Consider the following 27,906-nt stretch of genomic DNA (forward strand, 5'->3'; position numbering starts at 1 on the left):
TGCCATGCCTTGGCATATGCCAGAATGACTCCGCATCCTACTTCACAGATACCTGCTCATTCAAGTTCATTGCTACCCCACTCACAATAGCTAGGAAATGGAAACAACCCAACCAATAACTGATGAATGGATAACGGAAATGTGGTTCATATACACTACAGAATACTGTTTAGCTGAAAATAAAAATGAAATCCAGAACTTTGCAGGTCAGTCCACGGAACCAGGAAAGATCATACTGAGTGAGATAATCCAGCCTGAAAAAGAAAAACGTCAAGTGTTCTCTCTTTTTGGAAGGTCCTGACCCCAGATCTTCAGAGGTGAGTACATAGCCTGTAGTAATGACAGAAGCCAGGAAAGTAAAACTGGACCATTGCGGGGTAAGGGGGTTGGGGGACAACAGAGAGGGAGCAACAGGGTGTTAGTAACCAGGTCAGGGAAGTGGGAAGGGAGTCTTAGGGAAGGGGAGGGAGGTAAATACAGGAGGAGTGAGGCAGGTAAAGTAACAATATAGATGTCTGAAAAGGCCACAAGGAATCATACTATTAATTATTTACTTAAAAATTAAAACCCTGTAATGCATTATTCAGTGTATAAATATACATATATAGTTTTAATAAACTTTTCTCATCTGGGCTGATGTTGCTCCTCTAAGAGCCAAAGACCATCTAACAAAACCCCTATTATCAGACATGAGGAGCCCTCTTTGAGTTGTTGTCCGGGGCTGTCAAAAGGATTTCCAAAATGTACAGCCTATCATTATTGCTTCTTGTTTCTCCCCTCCTCTCCCCTCCCCTTTCCCCCTCCCCTCTCCCCCACAGAGGTAAAAGTTAGGTCCCTATTGCTGAAGAAACCATGTTCTTCAGATACAGGGCTCACAGGGCTTAGAGGCCCTTGATCTAAAACTAACCTAAATATCCCTTCTCTGAGGATTAGCTTTCACAATACCAGAAAGCACCATGCAAACTTCCAAAGGAGAGAGAGGACCAATATAGTCCTACTCAGCTATGACCAGCATGGCGCGATATACCTGTGGGTGCAGTGTTGGCACGCATACCTTGGCAGTAACTGACAGCTCTCTCATTGGACTTGAGACTTACTCAACAATAGGGAAACCATGTCTGGTACTGAAGACGTAGCAGCTACTCAGTGCCAGTGAAATCAACCACTAATTTACTAAACCAGCAGAATCCCTAACAATAATCTTTATACCCACAGATTGTCTTTACCTCCCATCAAGGAAACATCTCTTTGCAATAAATGGAGAGAAAACCACAGCCAATCAAAATGCGGCATTGTAGAGCCCAGACCCAGTGAATATATCACCAAAACACTCACACACACACCAAAGGCTCGAGGAACGTGGCAGCAAGCGGGACAGAAAGATTGCAAGGCTCAGAGGATCAGGGACTTCTCTGTGAGATTGTGTCTCCTAGGGACATCAGAAGTTACACCCAGAAAGTCTCACCAACATGACCACCCAAGCATGATCCCAACGAGGATGACAATAGACAAGCCAAACTGAATGGGAGAAAGCCCAGGAGGCCTCACCCTACATAAAGAACTGTAAGCAACTGAGTGAGGCTGAAGAGGGAGAGGAGGTCCTCTCCAGGGAAGAGCATCAATTGGTTGTCCAGTGCCAAATGGCCAGCCCTGAAAACACACATACAAGTAGCATACATACAACAAGTATGGACTCAACAGGTTATATTTAGGGACACATATGTATATACAAATACATATGTGCATGACATAACAATTAATAAAAGAGGCCATGAACTTGAAGGAGAGTGGCGAGGGATATATGGGAGGTTTGGAGGATGAAAAAGGAAGGGAGAAACATCTTAACTAAATTATAATCTCAAAAATTAACAACTAAAAGGAAACGTCAAACCTTCAGGGAAGATAACTATTTTAAGCATCTTCGCATTTCAGAAAATAACTCCAAATTTTAAAACAAAAGAAGAGGTATAAACAAAGAGAAAACAGAAAAGTTCACAAGTATGGCAAGAAGCTTTAACAGAATTTTCTCAGTAATTGATTGAAAGTTACAACAACGACCAAAAAAAAAAAAAAAAAAAAAATAGCACAAGCACATATATTAGAAAAGAACATGGATTTCAAGAGCAAAGAATAAATGTCTCTATGTGAAGTTCTTTAAAAGCAAATGAAATTTGAGAATGAAGAATTAAAAAAAAACAAAAAGAAATGAAATTAATGAAACAGGAAAAGAATACACAGCAGAGGAAAAACCAGAGACAGAGGTTCTTGGAGAAAGCTGATTCAATTGATGAGTCCCTACAGAGACTGACCAGGCAAAAGGAGCCCTTTAGCAGACCCAGCTATCAACTAGGAATGGAAAGGGAGTCCTGCTGTGTCTTCCCTGCTGCCGACCTCACAGACTCTGGGGACACCGCAGGACGCTGTAAACTGTGCTGGGATTTGGAGACACAATCAAGCAAATTCCTGCAAAGACACAATTTACCAAACCTGTACAAAAACAAATAAGGTATCTGAAGCCCATATTAGCTGAAAGATTTAAATCTCTAATAAATCATTTTCCCTGCCTCCATCCCAAGAAAATAAAAGGCTAGTTATCTTAAACAGTAAAACCGTCCAAGTATTTTAGGGGGAAGCAACTTAGTTTACAAAAACTCTTTTTTGTTGTTTGTTTTTGTTTGTTTGTTTGCTTGTTTGTTTTTCCAAGACAGGGGTTCTCTGTGTAGTTTTGGTGCCTGTCCTGGATCTTGCTCTGTAGACTAGGCTGGCCTCGAACTCACAGAGATCTGCCTGGCTCTGCCTCCCGAATGCTGGGGTTAAAGGCGTGTGCCACCACCATCTGGCTACAAAAACTCTTAAAGACAATACAAAAAAAAAAAACAGAACAAAACAAAAACTAAAAAAAAAACTCTGTTTTAGGAGACCACTATAATTTTAATACAGGAATTGATAGGGAAGTGAAGCATAGGTTCATCTTCCTTGTGGAAACAAATGCCAAAACCAAACTTAGAAGCCAAGTTCAGTAAACACATCCCAGACAAGTTGAATGTGGAGTTGACCTTACATTTGCAATTATCAATGTTATTTGCCATATTGACAAGAAAAGAATTATGTAGTCATAACATAAATGCAAAACTGATGTTAACAAAAACTCAGTATTGATTATTTAGGAAAAACTATGAGTGAACTAAAAATAGAAGACAATATACTTAATCTGATGGGAAAATGTTGATCAAAATGCTGTGGTATGAAGTGAAATGCCTCTCACTGGCCCGGGTATTCGGACATGTGTCCCCAGCTGGTAGCACTTGTGGGGCAGATCTTCGAGGACCTTAACCCAGAACCCCAGGCTGAAGCTCTCTGCTACCCAAACACACCCGGGCAGTGTACTCAGCCACATGCTCTCAAGAACTGCCAGGCCGAGGCCATCCAGCTGCAACCCCTCCCCGACAAGACATGCATCTACTTAGTCTTTCCCCTGAAGTTGCTTCTGTCTCAGCTGCAAGCTTACTAACTTAGAAGCCTCGGGCGCTCTGGATGAGAAAGTTCGCTGATAACGTCTGTGGGCTGTTAGGAAGCCTCTGATAGAGCGGACATCCACCACTGTGAGACGGCATCGGAAGTGACGTGCAGGCAGACTTCCATCCCAGCCCTCTTTTGCACTATAAAACCCTGTGCCACTTGCACACAGCCTCTACTCCCACGGAGACTGTGGCCCTTCAGTTCTCACTAAAGGAACAATTCTGCTTCTGGAGATGCCTGTCTCTTCTATTTCCAAGTCATCTCCGTCAGTCTCAATCTAACAGATACTAATACACTCAATGTCCTTGACTGAGGAAAACTGTAGCTGAATTCAGTACAGAGGGAAACTTATGCAAGTTAATGAAGAGTATCTGCCAACGACACTCTCAGAAATCATCGTATTTAATGGTGGGATAGTAAGCGTGTTCCCTGTGAAACCAAGAGGATACCTGGTACCTCTGCTTCGTCCTCAGAATGATAGTCCGAGGGAAAGGGGGCTTTTATTTACAACTTAACAAAATTGTCAGTGTTCACAGGCAATAGGACTATGCATGCAACAAATCTAACAGAACCCAGGTTGTAGAATGAATCATATTTCAGCAAGTCCAGCTGCATGAAGAGTCCAAATCATGGCTTTGTTTACTCATGACCCCAGGTATTAGGTATTTAAGCCAAAAACATATGTCAAACATTTATTGGTAATAAATCATAAGAAAAGTGTATTTTTAAAGCAATTCTTTTATACACGTATTATTTTACCATTTACTAAATTAAAGCAAGCTTGAATAATAATGAGAAGGGTGTGCTTATTTGATTTTACATAAAGAATTACCTCCCACCTGAATATTTACACACATTCAATATTTTTCAGAGCTTGTTAATAATTTTATAATCGTTAGAGTAGAAAACATTGCTTCACATAACTATGTCGTCCAAAATGTCAGAAGTATTTTGGTGCGAATTCAGAACCTGGAAACCCTGTACTGATCCTAAGCAGATGCTCATTCAACGAGTCAGCAACTCAAGCAGCCATTTAAAAAGTATGTATTTACTCCTGGGGGCCATGGAGCACATATGGAGGCCACAGAGCAACCAGCAGGGGCTGGTGCTCTCCTTCTGCTACGTGGGTTCCATGGATTAAATTAGCTCTTCATATTGTAGGTAAGTACCTCTCTCCACAGAGCCACTTACCTGCTCCTTTAAACAGCTTTGGGTTTTGTTTCGTTTTGTTTGGGGGTTGTTTGTTTGTTTGTTTGTTTGCACATATTTAACTATGTGTAAACTTCCCAGCACAGTACAATCCAGATATGAGCTAACCTGACACATGCTGAGGAATGTTAGTAGGAAAATGTTGCCTTTGTTTTCCATAATTGAGCTATTACTTATGTACAGTAAAAGTGTATGTTCAGTAGTGCAGTTTATAATATATAACAGTCTAGTTTCTGAGCATCAGGAAGAGCTTGTTGGTGCTGGGTGGATTGGTGACATACACAATGTAAAATACACAGGGTGTATTTTAAAATGCAGGGTGTACAGGACCAAGGCTGCATCATGCAACATAGGCAAACACTGCCAGAAATGTTCTGTATTCATTACATGTTGGTTTTATTTTGAGTTGATTTTGGAGTCAGCACACATTCAAAAACATTTTGCTGTTGCCAAAGTTCTTACAATCTGCACCACCAGATACATGCTCCTATATGAAAGATGTGGTACAAATCCCATGCACTAAATGTAAACAAACATGTTCATTTATGATACACATGAAGTTAGCTATAATGATAGTATAGATATCTAGAGACAAGCTGAGAGTACCCTTGGTTTATGAAAGGGTTGTAAAAATCCCTAGCCATAAAGAGAAAGACAGATGAATTATTCTATACTAAATCTGAAATAATAATTCATAAGAAGGCACTACCAATGACCAAGAAGGGAAGCCAGAGTAAAGAAAGAAATTTCACACATAAGTCCAAAATTTGTCCAGAATTTGAAAGAACTACAAAACAGTATGAGAAAGACGGAGAAACATGAACAAATATTTCACATTTTAAAATTGATCTAAAATACCACTTAGATATAAAAAGTCTTTTAGGTATAGTGGTTCACACACTTAATCCCAGAACTTGGGAGGCAGAGGCAGACAGATCGCTATGAGTTCAAGACCAGCCTGGTCTACAGAGCAAATTCCAGGCCAGCCAGGGATATACAGTAAGACCCTGTCTCAAAAACAAATTAATAAACCATACAATATGAAAAAGTTCAGTTGTCGTAATTCATCAGAATGGCTAAAATGTACAAGATGAGCCCAAAATCCGCCAAGGGCGGAAGAGCAAATGAGGCTTTGTAGGCTGGTGGGGTTCCAACTCATCTCAGGAAATTGTTGCAGAATGGTACCTTAACTGTGTAAAGGTGTGTGACCTTTGCTTATGCTGCATTTGTTTAACGGTGTAAAGATGTGTTGCTTTGCCTGCCTAAGACACCTGACTGGTCTAACAGAAAGCTGAACAGCCAATAGCCAGGCAGAGGAGGGACAGACGAGGCTGGCTGGCAGGGAGAATAAGTAGGAGGAGGAATCTAGGCTCAAGAGAGAATGAGAGGGAGATGCCAGGGGCCAGCCAGCCACCAAACACTGAGGAAACAGTGAAAGTAGGACATACAAAATGAAAGAAAGGTAAAAGCCCCGAGGCAGAACGTAGATGAAGAGAAACAGGTTAAACTAAGTTATAAGAGCCAGTGGGACAAGCCTAAGCTAAAGCCGAGCATTCATAACAAATAATGAGTGTCCGTGTCATGATTTGGGAGCTGCTTGGTAGCTCAAAAGAAAGCCTGCCACAGAAATCAGCACTTTCTGGATACAGTATTGCACAGTCTAGAAGCCGGGAATTACACCCCTAAGTGTATGCCCAGTAGAAATGGGCGTGCATATCCACAGGAGATGTGCAGAATGTTCACGGCCATGCTGTCTGTCTCAGCTCCAAAAGTGTATTAACACACTTCCCTTCGAGAGTCTCCTCCTGACCTGGGACAGGTTAGTCTGCTCATCTGTATATGTTTTTCTCAGGGCACAGTGCAATTGGTATAACATAAATGCCTGAGGCATTGATAAATAAGGAATTAGTTGTGTTTTGGGGAAGACCAAGGTCTGAGATCAATAAGAAACTAAGGGGAAGGTTGTCTGTAAGAAGAAAAAAAAAACTATCACTTCTTATTTCGTGGAACTTTGTTGACCCACTGTCAGATTGCAAACTCAACTTTTAAAAAATTAAAATTAAATTTAATCCGCTCACATAATAATTTGAAGGAAAAAAATCTTATAGAAAGACGTAATGAAATGCCTACTTCCCCCTTGATTTTGTGCACTCAGAGGAAAAATGTGCCCTTAAGAGGTTTTCATAAACACATACATTCCATTTCTTACCTCTGCCCCGGAAAGGCCGCACTACAAATACCAATCCACACCTCATTTTCTCTCTCCCTCACCAGGAGATGCTCTTGTCCTTTGCGTACCTGGGGCTTCACTTCACCGTTAATGGTGTACATTAATGGTCGTTGTACAAGCCCACAACCACAATCGTGTATGATGCCTCCCTGTTCAAACAGCGATAAGGGACAGACATCTTTCATAGAACTGACTTCTAGTAGTTTTCTCAGGGTAATTTCCCAACAGCAGAAATGTGGGGTTGGGAGCACATGATTTTTAAAAACCTTAACTTTCTCACTTTGGCTGTAGGGGAGGGAACTAATTAATGGTTAAATTTAGGCACTTGTACTTCCTTTTTCTGATCAAGATGCACTCTGCTGTTTTACAAGAGCCGTGTCCCAGGTAGTCTCACTGGAGCTGGTGTGAGCTGCGCACTGCGACCGTGAGATCAAGAGGAAGAGCTAACTGCTGTGTGAGAAAATGCCTGCTTCAGTCTCTGGCTGGATGCTCTTCGCGCTGCTGTGGCTGACTCTGCCGGTTGTGAGTGAGTAGATGGCTCAGAATGGGTCTGCAGTGGGTCGGGCAGTGTCCGTCTCTCTCCACCACAGGCCTGGTCTTCTCTTGAGCATCAGCACCACCGAGTTTCCCCAGGAGAGGCTGTATCCCCCAAGTCTGCTGCGCAGCTCAGGATTTCCTCTCCTGAGCCCAAGGAAAGTAGACAGTCACAGGTGGGAAAAATCCTTCAGTCGCCAGGGGAGGAAACCGTAACAAGAGCAATAATTGAAGTCTCACTTGGTTTTTCCTTCAACAAATACGTTATGAGGCACAGACAATGAATCACACTTGTTTGGCCACACTTCTTTATTCAAATGAGAGCTACATTTTAATCCCTCGTGTGACGGACTATTCCCGGTCTTGTGCAAGAGATGACAAGGGAGTCACATAGAGGGGAGCTCCTTCTGCACATGCGTGCCAGCCACAGACGGACTGTGGAAGTCAGAGGTGGACACACGGTTTCCCAGAGGGAAGGTGCCTGCAGCAGGTGACGTGCCACCGCCCGTGGATATGCATTTCTGTCCGTTCATACCCACGGTGTTTGCTTTTCACTGAGTTTTAAAGGTTGGAATTAAATGTGGGTCCACCTATTCAAAAAAAAAAATCTTAGAGCCACCAATGTGCGACATTGTACCCAATGCTGAGGATGATGGGCTGTTTCGTGCCCACAAAGATAGCCACAGAAGAGCTCTCAGCAAAGTCAGTGTACAAGAAGCAGCTCGGGAGATGCAATTCCAGTGGAGGGCACAGATAGATAAGTCCTAGTGGAGGGCACAGACAGAGAAGTCCTAGTGGAGGGCACAGACAGAGAAGTCCCGGTGGAGGGCACAGACAGAGAAGTCCCGGTGGAGGGCACAGACAGATAAGTATCCACACACGTAACAGCTGGTAAATAGCTCTGAAACTCAGGAACTGAGCAGCAGATGGGGCAAGGAGCCCATAGCTGCAAGGAAATGTTACCGCAGAAACAGAAGCACATCCAAGCACCGCACAAGAGGAGCAGGAGAGGAGAGAGGAGAAGAAAGGGGGAGGGGAGGAGAGTGTCAATACGGGGTCAGGGGTCAGGGGTCAGAGTTTGCATTCCAAACCATTGTGCTGCTACCTACTAGCCACTTAACCAGCTTCCGTTCTCTCTCTCTCTTTTTCTCTTTCTTCTTTCTCTCTCTCTCTCTCTCTCTCTCTTTCTTTTTTTCTTGAAAATAGATCCTTTTCTCACATAACATATCCTGATTATGGTTTCCTCTCTCTGCTCCTCCCAGTTCCTCCCCATCATGCGAATCCCCTCTCCTGATTCTCATTAGAAACGAACAGGCTTCTGAGAGATAATAATAAAGTATAATAAAAGAAAACACAATAAGATAAAACAAAAACTGTTACACTGAAGTTGAACAAGACAGACCAACAGAAGAAAAGACCCAAGAGAAGGCACAAGAATCAGAGCCCCACTCATTCTCACACTCAAGAATCCCATAAAAACACTAAACTGGAAGCCATAATATGTGCTCAGAGGACTTACACGCAGTGCAGACCTGTGCAGGCCCTGTGCATTCAGCCTCAGTCTCTGTGAGGACACACAAGCTCTGCTCACACTGATTCAGAGGGCCTTATTTTCTTGGTGTCCTCCATCCCCTCTGGCTCTTATACTCTTTCTGCCTCCTTTTCTACAGGGTTCCCTGAGCTCTGAAGGGGAGGGATTTAATGGAGACATCCTATTTAGGGCTAAGTGTTCCAAAGGCTGTCTCTGTCTCTCTCTCTCTCTGTCTCTCTCTCTGTCTCTCTCTCTGTCTCTCTCTCTCTGTCTCTCTCTCTCTGTCTCTCTTTCTCTCTTTCTCTTTCTCTCTCTCTCTCTCTCTCTCTCTCTCTCTCTCTCTCTCTCTCCCTGTAATGTTGGGCTGTGGGTCTCATTTGTACCCATCTATTGCAGGAGGAAGCTTCTCTAATGATGACTGAACAATGCACTGATCTATGAGTATAGCAGATTATCATTAAGAGTCCCGTAATCACTATATTTTTGTTTTGTTGTTTATGACCAGTAGTATTTGGTTTTCAGTCTCTGGACTTATCTAGTCTCAGGTTCTTGGTCACTCAGGCAGAGCAGTACTGGGTATGGGTTCTATCTCATGGAGTGGGCCTTAAGTCAAATCAGTTACTGGTTGGTTACTTGTACAAGCTTTGCGCCACCATTGCCCTAGCATGTCTTTCAAGCAGGACACCATGGTAGATCAGAAGGTTTCTGTCTGGGCTGATTTACATTTCTCTTTTGATAGTGTGCAGAGACCTTCCCTTACCAAAGATGCTAGAACATAGGAGTAAAGGCCCTATGTAGGCACCAGCTCAATGTCTCCAAGTCCAGTGAGTTGTGTGGGTGTTGTCTTCACCAATGGGGCCTTGTAGCCAGATTGTGGAGAGCAACCTATAGTCTTGTCAACAGCCTGGGTTGTTAGGGGATTCCCATGGGACCCCTTTGGCCAACAACTCAATTAGATGTAACCTAGTCCAAGCACTAGAAGCTTTGCTTGGTGACAAGAGATGGCCTGTAGGACTCTGTCTCCCCCATTATTTGGTGATTTCATTTAGACTGCCTCCATATACACATACATTTTAGGAAGTTTCTACTTTCTAGTTTTCCGTACTGCCCCTCAAATGCCACTTAATTTTAGCTGTCTCTCCCTGTATTTCCTCCTTCAACTTCATTCCCCCTCGCCCTCCCCACTTGGTCCTCCCATTACACCCCATTCCATCCATCCATAAGTATCTATACTTTTTTTTTTTTTTCCGAGACAGGGTTTCTCTGTGTAGCTTTGGTGCCTGTCCTGGAACTCGCTCTGTAGACCAGGCTGTCCTCAAACTCACAAAGATCCGCCTGCCTCTGCCTCCTGAGTGCTGGGATTAAAGACGTGTGCCACCACCGCCCGGCCCCATAAGTATCTATTCTTTTTCCCTTTCCTAATGAGATCTATCTACACCCTCTAGGTCCTTACACACTGTGGTGCTACAGATTGTAGCTAGGTTATCATTGACTTAACAGCTAATATCCACATATTAGTGAATATATACCATATTTGTCTTTCTGAGTCTGGGTTCCCTCACTCAGAATGAATTTTTTCTAGTTCCATCCATTTGCCTGCAAATTTCATGATGTGTTTTTTGTTCTGTTTTGGTTTGGTTTTGTTCTTGTTTTTAATTCTTCATTGGATAATTCTTCATTGTATAAATGTGCCACATTTTCTTTATCCATTCTTCTATTGAGGGATCTCTAGATCATTTCAAATTTCTGGCTATTATGAATAGGGCATCAGTGAGCATGGTTGAGCAAGTGTATCTGTGGTAGGCTGAAGCTTACTTTGGGTGTCTGTCCAACAGTGGTATAGCTGAACAGTGAAGTAAATTGGTTCCCATCTTCCTAAGGAACTACCACACTGATTTCCATAGTAGCTCTACAAGTTTGCACACCGACCAGCAATGTATGAGTCTTCCACTTATTCCACATCCTCACCAGCATGAGCTGTCACTCGCTTTATTGATCTTAGCCATTCTGACAGGTGTAAGATAGAATCCCAAAGTAGTTTTGATTTCCATTTCCCTGATGGCTAAGGATGTTGGACATTTCTTTAAGTTAAACAGCTTTCTTATCTATGAAATGCTACCTAAGTTATAATGTTGCTGACAAGATTCCATGAAATGATCTGGGTGGTGGTGGCACACGCCTTCAATCCCAGCACTCGGGAGGCAGAGGCAGGCGGATCTCTGTGAGTCAGAGGCCAGCCTGGTCTACAGAGCGAGATCCAGGACAGGTACCAAAGATACACAGAGAAACCCTGTGGGGGGAGGGGAAATCCATGAAAAGACATGTGTAATTGCACACCAAGTAGAAAGCCCTCAAACACAAAAGCCATAATGACCATGATATGTTGGTAATGGTGATTAATCACACAGTCTCAATAAAACATTTGGGTTTAAGTCGCTCTTCCATCATCTCCAGGTAGACAGGGGTGATGTGTTCCTCACTCACAGATGAATTTTTGTTGCATTGCCCAGTAAATGGCTGGCATTACAGAAATGTCTTTCAAGAGAAAGAATCAAATCCATCCTTTCTCTGGATAATTTATAAATTAATAAACCTGCTGAGTTTTGCCACCTTTCTCTCCTCATTACTCACATCTCCAAACTGACCTATTTCTACTAGACCAGCCTAGTTCATTGGTTTGTTTGTTCAACTGATTCATAATTATTCAGAAAAAGCTCACAGCTCTTCCATTCCAGAGCAGGCCTTCCAGCCGAGAGCAGGCCTTCCAAATGAGCAGGAAGCATGCACACAATTCAGATAAACCTGGATAAACACTCTGAAGAAAGCTAACCTTTGCCATCACCCAGTTACGACATTTCCCATCCTCTCCTTGGAAGGCTTCTCTCGGCCAGAACACTCCATCAAAGCTTCAAGTTCTGACTTCATCACATTCCCTGAGCTCCCCATGACTTCTACAAGAAAACTGGAGCTGCTCACTTGGCCCTGCTTTCCTCCCCAACCATATTTCTCCCAGCCCTCCTCAGACCACCCCACCACACCTGCCAGAACCGCTCAGCCTGCTTCCGAACACCAACGTCCCTTCTTTTGTGCCCCCCTGCCCGCATCACCCCCCTCCCCCAGCTCTTATGCCAGACACAAGAATTACCCCTCACTTGGATGGTTCCTGTGCTCTTAGTCATAATATCCTTCAAGTATCATCCATGGTATTCCTACCTCCTCAGTACACGTGCACACACACACACACACACACACACACACACACACACACACACATTCTCTGTCTCTGTCTCTGTCTCTCTGCCTCTCTGTCTCTCCACATTAAGCTGGCTAGCCCATGTTTCTTGCTACCATTGTATCTTACCTCTAGTATTCTACTTTTTGCCAGAAAGTAGCATTTTTAAATTTATCTTTAAAGTTCATGGGCAATATCTTCATACATATAGACATTTGACAAACAATGGTCAACATTTTCATAAATGAATTTTTAATGAGAAGTAGTAAAATGGATATGGAAATATATTATCTTTTTGAAAAGAAAAAAAAAAGTCCTTACTATGTACTCTGGTCTCTAACTCTTGGTTTTTGTTGTTGTTTGTTTTGGTTTCTAGCTCCTGTCAGGAGACAGTACGGTGAGTCCTTTCTTCTGCTTTGTGAGTCCTTGGTAAGAGTTTCTCCCTAGTGTCCCATAGAGAGTGATGTCTGGCCCCTTGACACTGCTCCAAGGCAGAGCAACTTCACGATGTCCTCTAGCACTCCCTGGGTGAGATGGCGAATACACGGGCGGGGAACCTTTCTGAGGCCTTGCCTTGAGTCCTAGTGCCAATGGGCCCCACTTAGCAATGGAAATCATCTCTGCTTCTGGCATAAATATGAAGGACTCGGGAAGGGTTCCTCTCCAGTCAGTCAGTCAGCTAGGAAAACTATGAAACACTACACTATGGAGCCTACTGTAACACTGTTTCCTCAGCTCCTTCAAGAGTAAAATCCTCCAGAAAGTGCCGGGGAAGGAAGAGTGTCCAACACTTGGAGCCTTACAAGGGCAAGTGCAGAGTGTTCTAGGCAGGGTTCTCTAGAGGACTAGAACTATATATCTCAGAATTCAGTTCTAATTTGTGTCAAGTGAACATTAAAACACACGTTTCCTCCGTACTGACTCATTACCAGTTTCCTGTGTCAGAGGGGTTAGATACAAGTAATATCAAGAAGTCTCCTCCTTCCCCCACAGCTGGCCACTCAGCCATGCCTTACCTAATTCCCCCAGGGGTGTCAGCAGATGACTGTCTATATCTTGTTCTGACAACTAACAATGATGGGTTTTCTAGTCATTTAAATCATCCTCTATGGAACAAGGTGGTTTGTGCTGATCTCTCAGGCTTTTCTAGTGTCAAATCCTAATAGTAAAATTATTTATTCTTTTAGGGAAAATGCAAAGTTGAGACTTTAATCATGGGCTTATGGATGATGAGATGGCGAAGGAGGAGGTGACTTTATTTAGGATGGACTTCCAGAGCAGGCTAGCTAACCATCAGTGTTACAGCAAATCCTGCTGTCTTTGCCCCCAGAAACTGTCTGGCTCGTTGCCATCAATGCACCCACTCTTCCCTGTGGGTGATGAGTGCTCCTGGATGACATGCAGCCTTCAGCCATCAGTGAACTTTGGGGGTGGGGCCCTTGGGAATAGTCCAAAGCCAGATCCTTCCTGTCTATCCCCCAGGGCCCTTCTGGAGCTGAAACTCTGCTACAGACTCATTTTCTCTCATCCTCAGAAACTGCAACCGAATCTGTGATTTCTCTTAATCCTCCATGGACTGATTTCTTTCGAGGAGAGAGCGTGAATCTGACTTGCTATAGATATGGCTTCAAGTCACCCCAGAAAGCAAAATGGTACCGGAACGGCAAAGCAGTAGGAGAAACCAAAGTTCACACCGTAAAGGTCTCTGTGTCTGGAAAGTACCAATGCCAAGCTGATGACTTACATCTAAGCATCCCTGTGCACTTAAACTTTCATAAAGGTGAGATGGAAGAGAAATAAAGTTTCAGACACCATTTCAGCCCAATTTTCTCGACAGATTTAGTTATTACTCACCACAAATGAACAAATCATTTTTCACAATTAGCTTAACCTAAAGCATAAAAATTAATGAAATTTAAATTGTCTGTATAAAATCTATTCAGCCTAGTAGGCAGTAACTTCAACTAGTACATATAGAAGGTCATACTTGTTACTAACAGCTAATTTAGTTCTAGATGAGCCAAATACACCCACCCACTTCTATCCCTGTGGTCCTTAAAGTCTGGCCCGAAGCAGAAAGATCTTTGTGACTACACCGAGACTTGAGACCTACCCTGCATTACAGACTCCTAACTTGAGATTCTTGAGCCCCAAAATATGTAGTGTTTATAAACTGCTCATGGAGAAGCAATTTATTTGCATGGTTCTTGAATCTATTTTGCTTACTAGGAATAATAAGTACCAGGAGGACTTTCATGTTTATAAACATATGTAAATGTTAGATAGATAGAAATAAATTGATTGATTTTTATAGATACACAAAGAGAATGACAAGGGAAACCTCCTGAAGTTGAAGTGATGTCAGCCTCATGATAATTGCCTTTGAGCACGAAGAGACTCTATTAGCAAGGAGAGGGGGAAAAGCTATGCTCTTTGGTCTAATGAGTTCCTTGAACATTTACCTACTGAAGCATACAAATCTACACACCCCAAAATGAAGGCCTCTAAATGGATGGGAAACCTCATTAAATGATATTGCTGGTGTAAAGGGAAAGCTAGGACTACTGGAAATCAGCTTCAGAGGTGGTGCAACCTGAGAAAGCCCTAGTCAAATGAAAGGCAAGCTAGTGAGTAGACAGTTCCTTAAAATCCCCTAGGAGAGAAAAAACACACGGAAGAAGGAACTGGAAGACTGCATTCATGATGAAGATGGGGGCTCTTTAACTCACCTTCTGCTGCCCAGCTTTTATTTTAAACTCAGAAAAAGAACTAAGAACGCTTTCTCCAGTCCCCCTTCCTGTAAAGCCTACTTGGGATAGTAATGAAAAGGAGAACCAGGAGAATGAACCAAGTGATGGGCCTGGTTTGTTTCACAGAGCAACTGGTGCTGCGTGCTCCACCTGCTGTGTTTGAAGGAGAGCCTCTGGTTCTGATGTGCCATGCAAAGGAAGATATAGCACAAAAGACCTTGACATTTTACAAGAATGGTTTCCCTCTGAAACCATCTGGTCAACATTCTGAGCTCCATATTCATCATGCAAATCAGAGGGACAATGGTGTATACCACTGCAGTGTGAAGAAGATTTGGTACACCACTTCCAATTCTATCAGAGTCCAAGTCCAAGTCCAAGGTACAACTTGAATTATTCTGAACAGATTCGTCAGAGGTAGGCTATGATTGTAGAGGGAGAATAGGAAGAAAGGGTGGACTGGAAGTCCACTGAGAGAAAACACAGTCTTTTGGATGGAAGGATGTTGGTAACCAAAAGCAGCACCTCCCTCTTGCTGGCAATTGGTGAGCAGCATCAATCCACGTGCTGGTGCTCAGGATGAATCGGGGTTTTCTGCAGAGTACTTAACTGCTCAGTGAATGATTGTGATCCTTTCTAGAGTTATTCCCACGTCCTGTACTGAGAGCCAGACCCTCTCAGCCCATAGATGGAAGCCCGGTGACCCTGACCTGTCAGACTCGGCTCCCTGCACAGAAGTCAAATGTCCAGCTCCAGTTCTGTTTCTTCAGAAACTTCGAGACTCAGGCTCTGGGGTCAGGCTGCAGCAACTCCTCAGAGCTGCACATTCCTGCCATATGGACTGAAGATTCAATGTCGTACTGGTGCATGGCAGGAACAATGAATGCCCAAACAAGAAAACAAAGCCTGACAATAGAAATTCCTGTGCAGAGTAAGTAGCATTCTGAGATTTCCCAGGTATGAACTGGAAGTTATGCAGAAGCACACACCAGCTTGGGTCACTAGTCTCTATAGAAAGTATTTTCTCATGCCTGTGGAAGTTGTATGAGGGAAGATATTCAACTTATGTGAATATCCATGATGAGCTTAGATCTAAAAAAAAAAAAAGTTTGTTTTGTTCTCTCAATGTCTTTAGATAAAGCCACTCCTTATCCATCCCTGCCATGTTTTCCTTCCAGTGCTACAGTCCTAAGCTGTGGGCTATGGGGCAGCCCTCCGACTGGGATAAATGTTCTGCTCAGCCAAACAGACAGGTTTCTAAAATACTAGGTGCCTGATACCGACCGCCCGAGGACAAGAAAGACAAAGGGTGAAGTCTTGGGGAATAAACAAATCCATCTTGATACGCTTAGAGATGCTGCTGCACACGCGGTCACTTTTTCCTAAGGCTCTAAAATAGCATCGCTTTCTTAAGCATGATTGTTGGCCAATAGCTTTGCCTGACTGAATTTGGTCCATCACACAGGAAATCTAGTTGAGCATAGTAGGGGGTACATGGTCTAGAATACCCAGATTCTGAGTGAGGGGGGAAGAAAAGTGATAGCATTACCCATGAATTTGCTCCCGTTCCTAAGAAAACAATGTTTCTTCTGCACTGACTAAACTCAGCTCTTCAGTTGTAGGACATGGGTATTCCTGTGGCTACTGGTTTAAGGGTGGACAGTTCAGAGAAATCAGAGCGGTGTTAACAAACAGCCATGTCACAGTGGTCCCTAGCACAGCCTCAACTTCAACAGAATTGTTAAACCATACATGCTTCCCATCCTCTATTCAACTACCATACTGTGTTCTTCAAGACCGGAGAATGATTCAAAAGGCACCGTCCTAAGCCAGTATACCTAAAACTGTTCCCAGCACAGACAATCCTTCCTTGTCAGTCTATCCTGGACTTACTCTCTTAGTCCACCTGACAAGTTAAGAAGTTAAGAAGTGCTGACTCGAGGCCAGCTTATTCCCTCTGTCAACTGTCATTTCCAATCAACTGTGCTGTCACTGGACTCGGGACAGTCATGTGTGATGCCAAGTCTCCCTTCTCCCTTCATATCTCCACCACTTTTCCTAAGTGTAGAGCGCTAGGTGACATCTCTGGAACTGCCCTGTCAGGATGGGTAGACACAAGGTCAGGTTGGGCAGAATAACCTATATTCCTGGTCCATATTCTTGACCAAGGCCATTGAGGAATACAGGACCTTTTCATCAGGCAGAAAACACAACCTCCACCTTCTTCCCACTTCCCAGAGAGAAGTCTAACTCTACTCTCAGGCCACTTCCCACATAATAGAGCAGGTTTTGTCTTCCCCACCCTTCATCTATGAGCATCCCCCCCATCACCAAATGTCCCATACAAATCATTCTTATTTATTTAGGGGCTTCTGCTGACTTCCAAATACACAGTGTCCCAGCCTCGACGTCAGTGTTTGAAGGACAGTTGCTGTTACTCAGCTGCTCAGTAAAAGGGGTCCCAGGGCCCATCAAATTTTCCTGGTACAAAAGGGACAAGCTGAATAAAGAAACAAAGACTCCTAAGTCCTCAGAAGCAGAGCTCAAGATCTCCACAGTGAACAGCAGTGACGCGGGGAATTATTACTGTGAAGCCAACAACAGTCGCCGAAGCTTTGTCAGCAAAGCGGTCCCTGTTACCGTAAAAGGTGCGTGTTGCCAGGCATCGTCTGAGGAATGGATCCCCCAGACTGCACATGGATATCCTTAGAGGGGACTAGAGATAGTCAGGTGGAAGTAGATATTGTCAGTTACCAATACTCAGTGCTCTGCATAATCTACAACCATTACTCCAAGGCTAGCAGGAAAGACTTAGAAATAGAAAGAAGGGGCTGAGCACAGTGGGAAGTCTCAGAGAGTAGAGTGGAAGAATATGCTCAGTGATTAGGAATACACCCTTGGTAAATTACAAATTCCTTCTCAGTTGGAAAGAAATGGCTCTTTATAAGGGAAGAATAGATGAGATGCTAGAAAAAAGTGCATCTTGGGAGATGCCTCCTGAACAAACCTTCTGACTGCAAACATAAGGGTTTTCAGGGCCCCATGATGACCACACCACTGCAACTTCAAGCCCCAGGGGCACGCTCTTTTCCTACCCTCCTACAGAGAGATTCTGTGGAGACTGTAGTAGAGCTTCGCCTGGAGGCCAAGAGAGCCCCTTCCTCTGGCCCAACCTCCATCTGTTGGTTTTACCATGAGTCTGAAATCCTAAGGCCCCCAGCCCTCGACACCTCTCTCTGTTCACTGAACATGTGGAATATTATTCCTGTGCCCAGGCAATGGAGCAAGGAAAGGCTGCTGTCCATCAAAGTAAGCAGCAGCCTCCTGAATCAGGTTGAATGCTCCTAACAAGAGCTCCCATCCACAGCGATGCCTTACCTCTCCCTGCTCACCTTCTCACCTGTAAATAGAGAGGGTCATTCTGGGTACCTGGGAGAAGGAAGGACCTAAGAGAGCACCCTGGCAGAAAATGTGAATTCAGGAGGGAAAAAGCTCCTGGAGCAAAGCACTGGCGTTCCCCTGAGAAGAGAAAAGGAGAACAGAGACTGCCACAGAGTCTTAAAATGCAGGAAAGCAAATGAGTCACAAAGAAGCAAAGACTTGATCAGGAAAAGGGTGTTAGTCCTATGGCAGCAAAATACAGACGTCTCCCCTGAAGGGATCCTTTGTAAAATGGAGACGAGTCATCTAACAAGGGGCCAGGAGGGACAAGGCCAGAGGATGGATGGGAAAGGAACAGATGAAAGACCAGTGTGGAAGTCAGGAGATTGCTGATGGCAAGTCTTAGAGGTTGAGCTGTCCCAAGATCTGGTAGACTGGAGACTAGGCATCTGCACTAGCCATGGGTTGAGATCTGCAAAACCAAACAAGAGTAACTGTCAACCCACTTTCTCTCCTTCAGTCCCGGTGTCCCAGCCTGTCCTCACCCTAAGCACTGGCAAGACCCGAGCCCTTGAGGGAGACTTGATGACACTTCACTGTAAATCCCAGAGGGGTTCTCCACATATCCGGTATGAGTTCTATTATGAGGATGTCTTCCTGGAGATCAACTCTATGCTCTCTGGAGGAGGAGCATCCTTCAATTTCTCTATGACCACAGAGCGTTCTGGAAACTACTACTGCACTGCTGACAATGGCCTGGGGGCCCAGCGCAGTGAGGCTGTCTGGATCTCTGTCATTGGTAAGACCTGGGTTCCTGCTGATTCCCATTGCTGCACAGACTTTTCTCTTTGGAAATCTGCCCCAACACCTTTATTCCCTACCATAACCACCCTAACCCTGCTCTAGACTGCCTTCTCAGCCAACTCATTTGTCTGTAGGCTTCAGTGCTTACATAGCCCAGGCTAGGCCTGACTTCTACCTAGCTCAAAAGCCTCCATCCATAGCTTTCAATAAATGTGTATGGTCATCTCACACTATCTCCTTGTGCCCTGTAATGTTTAGCCCCAAGCTAACTTCTCTTCATCAACAGAGGCACTCACTTCTCTACAATCACTAGACAACTTCTCAACAGTGACATGAACAATTACAATACAAGACCTTAGTTTTTCCAAAGAGTTCCAAGCAATCACAACTCTCAACATAGGGTGGGAGAGGACTAGATTTGAAAGAAAAGGAGGGAATGGCTTTCTGGGGGAATTTTCCGGGGAAAATCCATTCCCGAATTTTCTAGGATTTTCATGACCCTCTTTCTAGAAGCCCAATTAAGCACATGAGCTTGCATTGTGTAGTTTTCGAGACCTTTATTGAAGGGTGGCAGAAAGGGACGTGTCAGGTCCAAAAGAAACCAGGACAAATGGCTAACTGAGTGCATGCTGGCCTCTAGGCTTTCTCAGCAAGCTCCTCTTGCAGAGTCCTGTGCTGGCATCCTGGCTCTTCTCAGCTCTTCTCACTTTGCCCCCTACCTTAAATTTCTCCAGCCCATGACTTCCCTCCCCCCCAGCTTCTCATCCTGTATACCCTGCTATTTGGGACATGCACCCTCTGGGTTCTCTTCGCCCTTTTGGCTCTTGGCCTCTCTTGGCCTCTTTCTCGGTGCCGATTCTCTTGCTCCCCACCCCTCCCCCCTTGCCTTCCTTGAATGACCCATCACTCTGATGGCCATATTCAGTCTACTCTTCCTGTTCTGAACTCTTTCAGATGCCTCTGGCTGTATTGTCCCTCATACCAAAAACAAAAACAAAAACAAAAACAAAACAAAAACAAAAACACAAAAAAAAACAAACAAACAAAGCCACTTTCTCTTCAACTATACCTTAGAGCGAGTGGCCATGTCCTCATTTCATTCAGTATACAGATCATGGTTGGTAATTGTCAAGGCCACTTTTAAACATCACCAAGGAGTCACTAGAGGAACAAATTTGCTTCTATTTGTACTTGGATCTTTGTTTAGGAGAAAGTGAAAATCCAGTTGTTGTTGTTTTTCAAAGAAGTAGAACATACTGTTGAAAAATACTGAATCACTTGTATCACAAGGAAAAGGGGCCAGGAGTCCTAGATGGGTGAGAATTTGTTACAAGGCTGTTTTGAGAGTAAGAAAAATAAGAAAGACAGCATTGCCAACTCAGGGAAGAACTAGATTTCTCACAATAGAATATATTTCTCAGTATAGCATTGTTATTGACAAGTTTGACACCCAATGAGGTAGAAGTTTCCAATGCCCTATTCTTAAGTCCTCCAATGATCTCCGTATTTTCCTGCCTCTGTTGCCCTTGATGCTGAGTGCTCTGATTCAGCTTCCCCTGTGTCATGACTTCTGCCTCATAAAGCTTCCACTAGCCCTAGGATCTATTGCCCTGGGTCTCTACTGCACAGAGTTCTCTGTGTATTAGTTAGCATTTCAGCACTCTGATAGAGCATTGTCCAAAACCAACTTGGGGAGGGAAAGGTTTATTTCAGCTGACAGTCTACAGTTCATCCTCCAGAGATGCCAAGGCAGAGAGAGGCCTGAAGTAGAAGCCACAGAGGAATGCTGCTTATGGGCTTGTTCTCAACTGCTTGCTCAGCCTGCTTTCTTAAGTAGCCCAGTACCACTTACCCAATCACAGTACCCCCTCCTGTGGACTAGCCTCTCCCACATCAATTATCACGATCAGAACAATACTTCAGTAGGGGCTTTCACATTGCTAAGGGTGGAAGCAGATTATAAACCAGTGTGTACATTGTGATCTCATATATGTGTTTGTTTGTTTATGTGTTGATATGAGTGTACTCATACAGAGGAAAGATGCAAAAAAATCTATAATCTGTGGTGGTGCAGAGCTATAATCTCAGCACTTGGGAGGACTACAAGCTAATGTTCAAGGGCAGCCTGGGTTATCTAATCAGACTATCTCAGAAAAAGAAAGAAAGAAAGAAAGAAAGAAAGAAAGAAAGAAAGAAAGAAAGAAAGAAAGAAAGAAAGAAAGAAAGAATAGGAACGGACCAAAAAGACATGAAATACTCAACAGATGTGAGATCCAGAAAATGGAAATCTATGATAAAAATTCTCAATGCTAATTTATTTTTTAATATAGTGGGGTTTTTTTTATTTAAAAGTAAAAGCCGGGCAGCGGTGGCTCAGGCCTTTAATGCCAGCACTCGGGAGGCAGAGCCAGGCAGATCTCTGTGAGTCTGAGGCCAGCCTGGGCTACAGAGCGAGATCCAGGACAGGCACCAAAACTACACGGAGAAACCCTGTCTTGAAAAACAAAAAAATTAAAATTAAAATTAAAAAATAAATAAAAGACACTGGTGTGAACTAACTCATTCTCTCCCTTAGTTCCAGTGTCCCGCCCTGTCCTCACACTCAGGGTCCCTGGGGCCCAGGTTGTGGTGGGTGATGTGATAGAGCTTCAGTGTGAGGCTCTGGGAGGCTCTCCTCCAATCCTATACCACTTCTATCACCAAAATGTCACCCTGGGAAGCAGCTCAGCCCCTTCTGGAGGAAGAGGGTCCTTCAACTTTTCTGCAACGGCAGAACATTTTGGAAACTTCTTCTGCGAGGCTGACAATGGCCAGGGGCCCCAGCGCAGTGATACACTGGCACTGAGTGTGATAGGTAAGTTAGCTCTTCAAACTAGCAGTACAAGGGGCAAATCGTCTCTCCACCAGGGCCAAGGAGGCAAGGTTGGGTTATTTTGCACAGAAACGGCTATTGTGTGATGTCACAGCAAGCCTTCTGCCTACACAGTCTCTGTAGGGAGCTTTGGGTTTTACATGTTGATGAATTTGCCCCTTTCCTCCATTAGCTGTGTCCTGCCTGAGAGCATCGTTCTTCTTCCCTGACTTTTCTCTCCCTCCTCACAACTGTCCTATCAATGTTCCTTCTCAGGTGTTCCTTACATCTCTCTCTCCTGCCATTGTCCAGTCAAATTCACCATGAATTCAGTTACTGAAGTGCCACTCAGTGACCCACGTGGCCCGCTCTCACCCCACTTCAATCCATCTTCACGCCTTTCCACGGTTTGATAAAGACAGATCAATCCTCTAGTGGTTCGAGTCCTGACTGACTCTCCGGCTCCTATCTCACCACACTCACTGGGCCCTTGTGACGCTACCTTACCTGTTGCAACTACTCCAGTGGGCCAGCCTAGTTCCCATCTTCTGTCTAGGTACACGCTGCCTGCCTCGCCACTTACTTCTTCATTTGGCCCCGCTGTACTAGCTCTGAGCCCCTATTCCATAGCAGGTCTGGCATTTTCTGTCACATCCACTTTTCCTAGAAACCCTCTCATTTCTCAAAGGCCCAGCTTTCAGTTGTGGCTTTATTTTCAGATTCCTCTAACGTGTTTGCGTTGGCACTTCAAAGTATTTACAGCATTACACAAACATTCTCATTTCCCAAGACTGGAATACATGATAGATGAGTCCTGGGGAATCTGAGAAGGCCACGAAAACTAATATAAAACATTTTGCAGTTGGAAGTACCTTTAGTGTGGAGGGCTGTGTTCAAGCAGAAGGAACCAAGGGCTGGTTTTTCTCCCTCAGTCCCAGTGTCCCACCCTACCCTAACCTTCAGGGTCTTGGGAGGCATGGTGAAGCTTCACTGTGAGACTCTGGTGGGCTCCCCCCTCTCCAACCTTGAACCATTTTATCACGAGGATGTCACCCAGGGGGCAGCTCAGCCTTCTCTGAAATGGGAAGTCAGTCCTTCTGCTTCCTTCTAAACATGGAATGCTTAGGGAGCACCTCCTGTGAGGCTGGCAATATCCTGGGGTCTCAGCACAGGGAGGCAGTAACAGTCAGCGTCACAGGGGTGTTGGACCAATCAAACACTGGTCAGCACCTTCTCCTTCCAGCTGCTGAGTGCAGGGCCTGTTTCCTGACTTGGTATCTCAGTGCTGTTCCTTTTACAGAATATCCTTTCTAATCTTTTGACCCCTCTTCCTCCACCCCCACTTTCTTTTTCCCAGCGAGTCACCTCCTACTTTCTTATCTTTACTTATATTTTGCCGCACTGCATTAAATTGGGGTTGCCTGCATAAACATTAGTTGGAGTCATTTACTTAAACAAGGGTAACTTACCAGATGCTGCCCTGCTGAGGAATAAAGCATAAAGTATTTTGATAACAGGATCATATTGTGCACTTAGCCATAAAACCTCCATTATTTTAAGTTTAAAATAAATTCTATGCATCTTGTCTGTCTTTTCTACTTCTTTACCTAATCTATCAGGTTGTCTCTAGTTTTCATTGTTACAGAAATATTACCATAGGAATCCTGCATGAACTATATACATATATATATAATTGTTGTATAATATATTATCATATTGTATATATGATATATATTATTGAAAACAATTTTTCCCACACACATACCAAAAAAGTCATAAAAACACAAAATCAGAAACCATAATATACAAGCAAAAGACCAATAAGACAAAAAAAAATGCCCAACAAAGCAATTTAAGACAAACAATCTACAAAATACCATTGAGTTCTTTTGTGTTGGTCATCTGCTGCTGGGCATGGAGTCCATCCTTGAGTATGGTTGCCTTAGTCACTGCTCTATTTCTGGGAAGAGACACCATGACCAAGGTAGCTCTTACAAAAGAAAACATTTAATTGGGACTTGCTTACCATCTCAGAGGCTTAGTCCATGATCATCATGGTGGGGAGCACGGTGGTGGGCAAGCACGGTGCTGGAGCAGTAGCTGAGAGCTACACCCTGATCTGTAAGCAGAGAAGTGGGGTGGCATGAGCTTTTGACACCTCGAAGGCTGACTCTGGTAACATACTTCCTCCAACTCCAGTGACACTCAACTTCCTAATCCTTCTAATCCTCTCAAATAGTGCCACTCCCTGCTGAATAAGCATTCAAATACATAAGCCTATAGGGGCTGTTCTTACTCAGACTACCACAGTGGTTAATATATCTAGGGAGACTCTTTGGGAGAATTCCCTTTGCAAGCAAATGTCAGCTGGAGATAACTTCTTGTTCAGCGATGGAAGCCTGTGTCCACTTCCCCCTTCTCGGTGTGGGACTCTATCTGGCTTGAACTGTGTAGGCCCTGTACACACTGTCACAGTCTCTGTAAGTTCATCAGTCCTATTGTGCCTGGAAGACACTGTTTTCTGCGTGTCACCCATCTCCTCTGGCTCTTCCAATCTTTCTACCTCCTCTTCCCCACAGCTCCCTGAGCCCTAAGTGGTATGATGAAGACATCCCACTTAGGAATGAGTGTTCCAAAGTCCTGCGTTCTCTGCACATTGGCCAGTTGTAGTTCCCTGTGTTTGTTCCCATCGACGGCAGGAGGAAGTTTCTCTGGTGGTGGATGAGGGAGGCACTGCTCTTTGGGTAGAGCAGAATGTCATTAGGAGTCATTTTATGGCTGTGTTACTTTAGCAGAACAATAGTGTTTGCTTTTCCCCCATGTTCATGGCCTGTCTAGTCTCAGATTCTCGGCCACCAAAGCAGTGTCAGGTATGGGTTCCACTTCATGGAGTGGGCTTTAAATCCAATCAGACAGTGGTTGGTTACCCCCACAATGTGCCGCTACTGTACCAGCATATCATGAAGGCAGGTCTTTATGGATCTCAGGTTTTATAGGTGGGTTGGTGGTCACCTTTTTTTCCTCTGGAAGCCCTGAATAAACATTTTTTGCCTATCTAGTCCTCCAAGTAGATTGCGGGCTCAATGTTTATGTGTTTTTAATTTTGTTGTTGTTGTTGTTTCAAGACAGGGATTCTCTGTGTAGTTTTGGAGCCTGTCCTGGAGCTCGCTCTGTAGCCCAGGCTGTCCTCGAACTCACAGAGATCCACCTGGCTCTGCCTCCCGAGTGCTGGGATTAAAGGGGTGCGCCACCGCGGCCACCCAGCGTGTTTTTAATTTTTTAGATATTGTCAAACTGCCATTTGGACAGTTTGCATTGCCACAACTTCATCAAATTATCAATCTGTCTAAGCATGAAAGGAAGAACAGTTTATGGCTGGATCTAATTGTACAGTTAATTAACTGTGGAGATGAGTCTTTTATATATTTGTTGACAGATATTTTCAGTGATTCATATAACACTTTTCTATTGAATATTTTTGTACATGAAAATCTACTTGTGGGTCAAAGTAATTAGCTTTTAAATGTATCAAATGTTTTTATCTATTTTATTTGCTTATAATACCATTTGTCCCTTGTAAGGATAACACATATGTTAGAAGCAGATGCTTCTACTGATGTTTTATTTTAACTCAGTTCCAGTGTCCTGCCCTATCCTCACACTCAGGGTCCCTGGGGCCCAGGCTGTGGTGGGTGATATGGTGAGGCTCGGTGAGGCTTTTCTCCAATCCTGTACCAATGTTATCACAAAAATGTCACCCTGGAGAACATCTCCACTCCCTCTGGAGAAGGGGTGTCTGTCAAGATCTCTCTGACTGCAGAACATTCTAGCAACTTCTTCTGTGAGGCTGACAATGGCCTAAGGTCCCAGCACAGTAAGAAAGTGACTTTTTTTTTAATCTCTGGTAAATTTCTTATGCTCAAGCCAGAGGGGCTAGAATATATGCTTCAATACACAGAGCTCATGATGGCTGGTCAGGAAAGTGCTTCTCAAAGACAGGTACGTACCTTGAGCTCACGGCTCTCCTAACCGTTGTGTTCTGAAGTGGTTCTCAAGTGGTGCAGGGGAGCGAGGCTTTACAGGACATCTTGGAATTTACAGCTCATCAGGCAGTAGCCTCCTCTCTCCAACCACAATCTATCTTGACTCTCGGCCTTTCCTTGGGCACAAGGATGAGGCACCGAGACACACTTCCCCACAAACAAATTGAGCCACCTCTCCTGTACCACATCTACCACTGCCAAGCCTCAGGACTGCTGGTCACAGAGGTTCTTCTCCTCCCCATGCCAAAACACCAGTTTCAAGACTCAGCGCCATTCAAACCTGCACGCTTCTTCCTAGCCTTATGCCCGGCTATCCTCTGCCCCCCAGACACGACCAAGAACAGAAGTGTTGCCGTGGCTGCGGGAATCTCTGGGGGACTGCTCCTTGTGGCTGGTGTGGCTGCCGGAGTACTGTTTTATCGCTGGTTCTCTAGAAGAGCAGGTGGGTGGCTCCCTAATCATCCCATCTCTGGTCCCGCATGCTCACACTGACCATGTGACCATCCCTAGGCTCTCATGAGGGCCTCCTCCTCCATCACATGATCCCCTACCTTTCTCTCTGGGTCCTTCAGAAGTCCTGTTTACCAAGTACGAAGTTGCACCGACAGCCACATCGAGAGCAACGTGCCTTGATGAGATGCTGTTTGTCTAACCTCAGACAGGGCAGAGGCTCTCCTCTGGGTGTTCATAAGATTTCCCAAGGAGTGAGAAGAAGAAGAAAACTCTAAGAGATGGGAATCCAAACGGAACCCAAATAGGATTTGGTCACTTACTGATTTTTAAAATGTATAGCATTTTTATTGATGATCAAGTCTAGTTTCCTGTCTGAGGCTATTAAACTATCTATAGTCATTAAAGACCACTGTCATTGAAAATCTAGGTTCATGGAGTATGGGTTGAGAAGGCTCTTTTCACTTGAGGCCAGCCTAAAAAAACTTCAGTAGGTTTTTGTTTGTTTGTTTGTTTTGTTTTGTTTTGTTTTTGGAGACAGGGTTTCTCTGTGTAGCTTTGCGCCTTTCCTGGAACTCGCTCTGTAGACCAGGCTGGCCTCGAACTCACAGAGATCCGCCTGCCTCTGCCTCCCGAGTGCCGGGATAAAAGGCATGCACCACCACCGCCCAGCTACTCCTCTCGGCATAGCAAGGATTCAGATCTCAGTAACAGAAGTTCCTGGCAGTCTCTGTGGGTGCCCATCTGAACTGCCCCTAGACCTCATGAAGGTCCCCTCTTCCTGAAACACAATGTCTTCCTTTATAGGGGGAAAGCCTGCCTCAGATGACTCCAGGTAAGAAGTTGGCCTTATTTCTGGAAGTAATGAAACACTCATAGGACAGAATAATTAAATTGAATCTTATTATCACCGAGAGCACAATCTCTACATGTGTTGCTGAGGTGGGTTGTACCCAGTTGATGCTGCCCCTCCCTTGGGATGTCTCCAGCCGATTCCCAGAAATCCACCTTAGCTACAGACAGCTAAGCCTCCTTTTCACATCAAGTGGTAAATGTTTCTCATTTATTAACTCACTGCCTTGTACCACTGTTGTTAGCTTGGCTGCCACTGTGGCAGTTAACAGGGAAATGGAGGTTCCCTTTGGGAGTTCTTATTCTCATTAATAGAAGAATTTAGAAACGGGTTCAGAAGGAAGCTCAGTAACAACAATGTTATAAGAATTTAAGAGAAAAACATAGACAAAGTTAGGCGAAAATCCTGGTGGCACCAACAAGGAAAGGTAGAGAAAAAGTCGAGCCTTTTAAGTTGAACAGCATGGAATAGAAATGATGTGTTTAAATACATTCCTAGAGAAGTCACTCTGTCAACAGA

General features: G+C 44.2%; 1 protein-coding gene across 1 annotated transcript in view; it reads left to right on the forward strand.

Annotated features, from left to right (window-relative positions):
• The first annotated feature begins 7,420 nt into the window (after window positions 1-7,420).
• LOC118586178 (Fc receptor-like protein 5) overlaps window positions 7,421-27,906 on the forward strand; it is a 50,047-nt gene continuing 29,561 nt past the window's right edge. Inside the window, exons 1-9 of the mRNA XM_036191330.1 lie at window positions 7,421-7,484; window positions 12,632-12,652; window positions 13,790-14,035; window positions 15,132-15,386; window positions 15,646-15,936; window positions 17,372-17,653; window positions 18,907-19,185; window positions 26,413-26,526; window positions 27,342-27,369. Of these exons, the coding sequence (XP_036047223.1) occupies window positions 7,421-7,484; window positions 12,632-12,652; window positions 13,790-14,035; window positions 15,132-15,386; window positions 15,646-15,936; window positions 17,372-17,653; window positions 18,907-19,185; window positions 26,413-26,526; window positions 27,342-27,369 (1,580 nt within the window). The remainder of the gene's footprint in view (window positions 7,485-12,631; window positions 12,653-13,789; window positions 14,036-15,131; window positions 15,387-15,645; window positions 15,937-17,371; window positions 17,654-18,906; window positions 19,186-26,412; window positions 26,527-27,341; window positions 27,370-27,906) is intronic.

Source organism: Onychomys torridus, chromosome 6 (assembly GCF_903995425.1).
Source record: "Onychomys torridus chromosome 6, mOncTor1.1, whole genome shotgun sequence".
NCBI lineage: Eukaryota > Metazoa > Chordata > Mammalia > Rodentia > Cricetidae > Onychomys > Onychomys torridus.